Source organism: Lathyrus oleraceus, chromosome 4 (genome assembly GCF_024323335.1).
Source record: "Lathyrus oleraceus cultivar Zhongwan6 chromosome 4, CAAS_Psat_ZW6_1.0, whole genome shotgun sequence".
Taxonomy (NCBI): domain Eukaryota; kingdom Viridiplantae; phylum Streptophyta; class Magnoliopsida; order Fabales; family Fabaceae; genus Lathyrus; species Lathyrus oleraceus.
The window spans coordinates 236,214,088-236,221,562 of NC_066582.1; the positions used below are offsets into that span (position 1 = coordinate 236,214,088).

The 7,475-nt window shown below is 33.0% G+C and overlaps 1 protein-coding gene and 1 long non-coding RNA gene across 2 annotated transcripts; one reads left to right on the top strand and one right to left on the bottom strand.

Moving 5' to 3' along the window:
* The first annotated feature begins 222 nt into the window (after positions 1-222).
* Positions 223-1,332, top strand: LOC127135392 (uncharacterized). Its single transcript, XR_007808536.1, has 2 exons — positions 223-525; positions 763-1,332. It is a non-coding gene; the product is annotated as an uncharacterized LOC127135392 (long non-coding RNA).
* Positions 1,333-4,433: 3,101 nt separating this feature from the next.
* LOC127136838 (monosaccharide-sensing protein 2) lies at positions 4,434-6,860 on the bottom strand. The gene is made up of 5 exons (XM_051063356.1): positions 6,782-6,860; positions 6,145-6,711; positions 5,357-6,051; positions 5,087-5,274; positions 4,434-4,921 (listed from the first exon to the last, which is right to left on the bottom strand). The coding sequence occupies exons 1-5, from the start codon at positions 6,858-6,860 to the stop codon at positions 4,489-4,491; spliced, it is 1,962 nt and encodes a 653-aa protein (XP_050919313.1). The 3' UTR covers positions 4,434-4,488.
* Positions 6,861-7,475: the final 615 nt, after the last annotated feature.

Genomic DNA, 7,475 nt, shown 5'->3' on the forward strand with positions numbered 1-7,475 from the left:
CTAGATTAACTCTAATGTGAATTAAATAAAAATTAGATCCTAAAAATAATTGTAGATGACTATGATAATTTTTATAGGGAGAATGCATAGAGTCATTTTCTAACACTCAATCTAGTAACCAATCACATAATGCCACATGATTAAGTTATTAAATTAAACCAAAATCCAACACAAACCAAAATATGACACATGGTATTTTAATTGAAAAATAAAATTAAAGCAAAAGAAGAATGAAAACAAGGAAATGAGAACAAACCAGTAACGTGAAAACGCTTCTTCCTGAAAATCACATTTTCAAAATCTCTTTTCCTTACTTACTCGCCTTCATCATCTTCACGTACTCAATGTTAATGGCATTTCTGAAAGGCGGGCATTTGTGTGACTAACGATGCTTGATTGATGCTCTGTTTGCGGTTTGTGAATTGATTAACGTATTTGACGTTCGATAACTTGCACACCAAGTGTTCGGTAGAATGCTTGAACTTAATTCATTCACGTTTTTGCCTAGCAATCTCTTGGTTTCAGGTATGTGGTACTGTTAGTGTTGTGATTGATTGTGGTTGGTGAATTTATGGAAAATTGGTGTCGTATCGGCCATTTTGCAACTTGTGCGCCAAGTGTTCAGTAAATTGCATCAACCAAATTTCTTTTCTTTTTTGCTTCGGTTTCTTGCGAATTAAGAGGTTGAATTGTTGTATTATTATTGATTATTATGATGTGGTGAATTATTGGAGGTTATGGTTGTTGATTATTGTTTTGCAGATGATGATCATGGAGATATTAGTGGTTATGAAGTTTTTTTTTGAGTTGAAGATTATGGAAGATATGATGGTTAAGGAAGTTTGGAAAAGAAGAGGTATAAGGTGGATTCTTGGAGATGAATGCTTTATGGTGAATTGTTGATTAAGGAGAAAATGAAGATTGGAAAAGAAGATGAATAATGGTAAAAGGGATAGAAATGGTGGAGATTAATATGGTGAAGGATGAAGAACTTTGGATTATGGAAGAATGAAGAAGATTGGTGAAGTGTGGAGTTTGTTATGAGATAAAATTGGGATTTTGGTGTTTTTCTGTAAAAAATAATGTTTAACCCCCATGATGAGAATGATGAAGTTTTTGTAATGATGAAAATGTAGGAAAAGTTAGTTAGGCTTACTTGAATTAGAACTCTGGGATACTGATCCTTGTCATGGGTTTAAGAGTGGCCAAGATTGAATCACGTTAGTTTGGAGGGATTAAGATAGTTATGGATAGTTAAGATAGTTAGAAATGAAATGCTAATGAAATTTAAATTGTGTTTGTTTGAAATGAAAATGAATTTCATTTGGTTTATTTGAAATGTATTTCACTTAGTTTTAGCTTGTTAGAAATAAAATATAAATGCAAGTGGGTAGTAAATTCCACTTGAAATACAAATGCAAATGTAAATGTATGTGAAACTCAATTTTGTGAAGGAAATTGGAATTAAAATGTGTTTTTTTTTTGAAATATGAATTAAAATATAGGCAAATCAATAAATAATTGGACTAAATAACAAATTGGCCATGAATTAAAAAAATAAATTTGAGACTATTTGAAATAATACTAATAGAAATGAAATTTATTTTATTTTATTCTAATTTGCATCCTATTCTTATTTTTACTCCAAATCTCATTAAAGCTCTTAGAATAAAATTAACATATAAGAAGAAATCAATTTTAAACCGTAAATTGAGAAAAACTATAAAATCAAAATAAGCAAATGAGATGGCAATAAAAGTCAACAAAGTCAACCTTTGAAACTCTTAATAATGATGTACTACATGATAAAATGGAATGCATGTCATGCTGATGCAAATGAAAAAAATTTAGGGTAAAATTTAGGCTATGACACATTTTTCCTGTTAAATATGGCCAACAGAGGCGGTTTGAAATTCTTCAGGACCTGATCGTCCTAGATTTCCCTAATCAACGGTTGCAGATCGATTGAGGATGATGTTGTTTCTATAGCAAGGTATGAACACTACCTTGCAATAGTTTGTTCTATTGACATATATTTTCCACATCGACGAGTAGTTCCTCTATGACAGCCTGCGATTCTTGATTGTTGCTGCTTGCCTTGGTCTTGTAGGGATGACGAGCCCATTGGTTCACAGTTTTGTATAGTCCAGGAATGTTTTACAAGAACCCCACGATGGACGACAAATGTTCATGTAAAGAACACTGATCTGAATAACTCCTATGATGTTAGTCCGAAAGAGTAACTCCTATGATGTTAGTCCGAAAGAGTCATAGTAGGTGACTTCTTTGTATGAATTAAATATGTTTATTATGTTTGAACTTTATCCCTATGTATATTATTCCTATTTATATTAACTCTTTTAGCCTTATATGGGACATGAGTCATGGATCTCAATTATTCTCCATTATGAACAATAATAATCATATATTTGATCATTATTGTATTCAAGGGACATGTCTAGACATGTTGACATCACTCAGTAAATGCCCATAAAGGTGTATCTTGGATAACTTATCCTTGGAATGACCTATATGGCGCATATACTTACTGAAGATCCGAACTCGTTTCGTGCTTAGACCCGGCCCACTATTCTTGCTCTTGCTAGCCAAATTCTGGGATGTACACAATTCCCCAAACACGGGGCGTGAATGGGAGAAGTGCTTAAGGGTATAATTGTCGGGATAATATAACCACGTTAACCAACCAGGTTCCTAGCTATGTTCCCGCCAAATTCAGGGATTTACAAATATTATTTGATTCAATTTTATTTAATTCGATTTGGATTTGTTTTGTTTGGTTAGTTTGGTTTTGTTCTTCTATTTGGTTGATATCTCTCTCTCTCTCTCTCTCAATTGGTCGACTCTTCTGCTTGATTACTCCTGCCCCTGATGGTTCCTCGGTGTGTGTGTGTGTTTTGATTCTTTTGTTTGCTTACTTATCTCCCTATTAATGCTTGTATTTGGTTACTTCTCTCTATATTGGTTTTTCTCTTTTTATACTTCTCTCTATGAGATCTTATGTTTGATTGCTTCTTTTTTTACATAATTTGGTTTGATTCATCTCTTCGAATTCTCCTCCTCTCTCGGTTAGTTCCCATCTATGATGCTTCATCTCATTGGTTATTGCTTCTCTTTTAGTTGGTTAGAATATTAGTTTATTTAGGTTGTTCTTTTATTTTTAATTTAATTTTTAACAAAATTGAAGTTTAGAAAACTTTAGCTTGAAGTGTGCGTGTGTGTGTGTGCACGCGCGCGTGCACGAGTGTGTATAAAATTATAAGTTTATATTATTTATTACTAAGTGTGTTTTTGTTTGTCAAACTCCCAATATTTCTTGCTAATGCATTATGAGTTTGACACGAGATGTAAGATAATAAGTAATGAACTAGCATTTTAGTTTATTTATGTTTTATCTGTTACCTTTATTTTTACTAAGTTATCACATTATTGAAACCCTAGTCTCCTTCTCATTTTCCTACTTTGTTTATCTTTATTGTTAACAACATTCTTAAAATTGAGTAAATTCTCAAAGATACATCTATATAATAAAATTATTCTTTTGTGCCCTTGAACTTTTCTATTTGTTCATCTTTTTCAATAACTTCGTTCTTTCTCAAAATATTTTGATTTGCCACAATAGAAACAACTTTATTTTTTTTCCTCGGTCTATTTTCACTATTGTTGTCATGAAAATTTTCATCATCAATATCCATATTATCATTGGGTTTGTTACATTTTCTATCATTCACAAAATGTACCTTCTCATGAGTAAAAATTGATCTTCAGTGTCTTTTTATTTTCGATACTCTTCTTAAAAGATATGCCTTTTTTTATGCTACATGATCCTTTTGATATCTTTTCATCAAGGCGTAAAGTTGTCTATTATGAAAAATATAACAATGGTCTCATCCATGTGAATCTATCTTATGTTGTTTGTAATTATTTAAAATACATTCAATTTTATATAATTGTTTTATAATAGATCTATACCATTTTATAATTATTGAAATGGATATATAATTTCTTACTTATAGTATCTTCTTGCATATATATATTGATTCTAGTTTATCCCATAAATATTTAGTGGATAAACTACTTTGATAAATATCAAACAAGAGTCTGATATTTAGAACATCTTTAATAGTGGAACTTCGTGATTCCTTAATCTTTAAGTTTCATTACTAATTTTTTTACCCATTAAATAATTATCATTAAAGCAAAAATAATTGAAATTGCTTAAAGTTTTAGACCCACAAAATATAACACAAACAACTAAAATTTTCTCTCTCATTGCATATGCTCTCACAAATAGCAACTAACGCCACTAGGCCAGATGATCTTTTGTTCCAATTAATACAATGTATTCAATAAAATATTTTCTAAACTATCTAACACAAAAATGGAGTATTGAGTGATGCTCTTCTGTAGACGTTCTTTACATTCTTTCTGCTTCTTGTTGTGATAATACTTCTTGTGATGCATGATAGCTCAATTTGTTTCAGGCTTTGAACCAATAGCAAAAACCTCAACGATAACTTCTAAAGGCATACCCTTTGTTTCAGGAACTTTCAAGTAAATAAAAATCCAAGATGCAATGCAACCAGCGACAAACAATCCAAACACACCAGTAATACCAAGGAATTGAAGCAAGAATGGAAATAAGGAAGTTATGATCAAGGTAGATATCCAAAACGTTAGTGAACAAATTGAAATGCATAACCCACGTACACTTGTTGGAAATATTTCTGAACATATAATATTTGGTATTACTCCATAGCCCATGCAGAATATGCTTTCATATACTATAGCACATATTGATGTTAATGCTGCATTCAGGGTTGAACTTAGGTGAAATAAGTCTTTGACTATTAGTATCATCAGAGATAGTATTAGAATTGGTATTGTGTGTAGCAATATTGACCTGCGTATTAGAAAATAAATAATGAAATATATCAAAGAGAAGCACCAACGATGGACAAGATAAGCTAAAACATGGACACCAGACACGATACTGATACGTTGATAGTAGTAATATTTTAAGAAAGTAGAGTAATTGAATATAACTCCTACGCCTGTTTAAACATACCTCCTGCCTGTTATATCCATCAAACTCATGGAAAGACCTATACAAGGAAGCATGCAGAATGTTGTTATGACATTTACAAATATAGAACAAGATACTGCACTAATCTCTAAATCTGACAAAAGTGCTCCAACTCCTGCTTGGTCAAGAATTTGAGGAGCATAGTAAACAAATCCACTTATACCAGAAATCTGCAACATATACATTATAGTTTCAGATGGTTAGAGAGTTATGATTATGACACAATGTCATATTCATTAACTAGGACTATACCTGCTGAAGAACTTGAAGTCCTATTCCAACAATTAATGCTCTCTTTACACCTGGGTCTAACAGATCTTTCCAACGTGTACGTTTCGGAGTAACTTCTGGTTTAATATTCATATCCTTATTCCTAAGAATTGAATCACAAACAAGTGCAGCTGCCTGAAAAGTTTCACCACCTTGATCTGCATGCAAGTCATGACCAGAAGTTGAAGCGGAACCTTGTCGTGACACTGCACTAGAATCTGCATGCAGATAAACCCTTTGGAATCCTCCTTCACCATTAGCTGCTTCAATTGATTTATAAGCCAATTGCCAACCTCCACCAATGTCCGTGTTCTTCGGTATTTCTCCAGCACTGCCTTGAGGTGGAAGTAATGCAGCATGCATGTTTTCACTATCATGATCTCCCATATGACTCATACTCGACATTTTCGAAATATTTTCATGCATGCTTTCAAATATATTGACAATATTGTCCTTGAGATTGGAAATGCTTCCCTCGGGCGTTAACATGCTACCTTGTCCGGTTACTTGTTGTGCAACCATTGAAACTGCTCCTTGATTAGGTCCATAAAGCTTTATACAATCTTTCCCTGCTTCCTTGTTTGAAATGAGTTCACTTGCTGGTGCAACTATGTATTCTTCTACAATGATTGATTCACCTCCAGGATTCAATCCCTCAGCTAACAATGCTAATTCTCCTATGAACCAAAGAAAGCTACAATTCAGTATCCATGTTATTATATTTTCAAGCTAATGATGTTGAAAAATTAATGAGCCCTATTTAGTATCACCTGAAACATCTTCGACGCCGCGAATTCTTTGCAGAACTATCTTAGCTTCGGATATTCTACCTTTACTTACAAGCCAAGGAGGAGATTCGGGGAGGTAAATCACGGCGAGAAAAAAATAAGCTACAGAATAAACAGAAACAATACTAAGCATGCCTCGCCAAGTCGGCGTATCCGTCAAGGAAATAGCGAAAACCAAGAGATAAGCCAAAAACATTCCCATAGAACATGAAAGCTGAGGAAGAGTGTTGAGTAAGCCTCTGATATCAGGTGGTGCTATCTCAGATATGTAAAGAGGAGTTATAGTCACGGCTAATGCAATTGCAATTCCACTCAACATCCTTGAAAGTAGAATCGCAGGAACGTTCCGAGCCCAGAACATGACCAAACCACTAAAGTAAAACATGAGAGACGATGTTATTATCATTGGACGCCTTCCGAACATATCGGAAACTGTGCCGGAGAATATTGTTACGATTGTTCCGGTGAGAAATGACATGGACACTAATAGTCCTTCAAGTGATGGATCAGTTTCTAAGTGGAATTCCTGTTTGATGTATCTCATTCCACCTGTAGAGACACATCTTAGCAATGACAATACTCAAATAGATAATAAAGAGATGTCTTACGAAACACACACCTGCAATGGTTGAACTATCCCATCCAAACAACAGATTCCCAAGTGTAGCAGCAGTTGCAACCATAATAACCTCCCTCATGATTGTTCTTGGTAAACAATGTAGCAAAAGAACCAAAACTAGAACACAATTTTGATTTACTTGTATGCTCTCAAACAAAATACTAAGAACTATTACATAGTTCTACAACACTGTATGCTAATACCATGCTTAATTAGAGCACACTATAATAAAATGTGGAAATTTTAGTTAACTTGCTTCATAAGTGTACATCATACATTAATGTGTTCATGTGTCACATGTCTATTTTCTGGCAATGAAGTTGTTAAAGTGAGATTTTGTTTTGTTAGTTAGTTAAAAGTCCAAAGAACAGTGGCAACCCAAATTTCTTAGCTAAATCACTGAAAATTTCTGTGAGTGAGGTGAAGCCACGAATATGGTTTACTATTTTTGAACACAAAGGTGATAGAAATTAGCAAATATAATAGGAGTAAGACATGGCTTGCGACGAATGATTACTTTTTTCTAACTTCTTTAATAACCCATTTTTAATGATACATATGTTAGTATTATTTCAAAAATATATTTATAAAATATCTATGTAAATATTATATAAGAAATATTTCAAATTATTACACCAAATTGAGAGAGGTGAAATCCAATTGAGAAAAATTTAGAGCGTAAAAAAGAGAGATT

Excerpts from the sequence above, each read along its gene's own strand:
- LOC127136838 (XM_051063356.1), bottom strand. The coding sequence starts at position 6,860 with ATGAGGGAGGTTATTATGGTTGCAACTGCTGCTACACTTGGGAATCTG. Across the intron at positions 6,052-6,144 it reads CGGCGTCGAAGATGTTTCAG|GAGAATTAGCATTGTTAGCT; the intron begins GTGATACTAAAT and ends TTTGGTTCATAG. Across the intron at positions 5,275-5,356 it reads GACTTCAAGTTCTTCAGCAG|ATTTCTGGTATAAGTGGATT; the intron begins GTATAGTCCTAG and ends TATATGTTGCAG.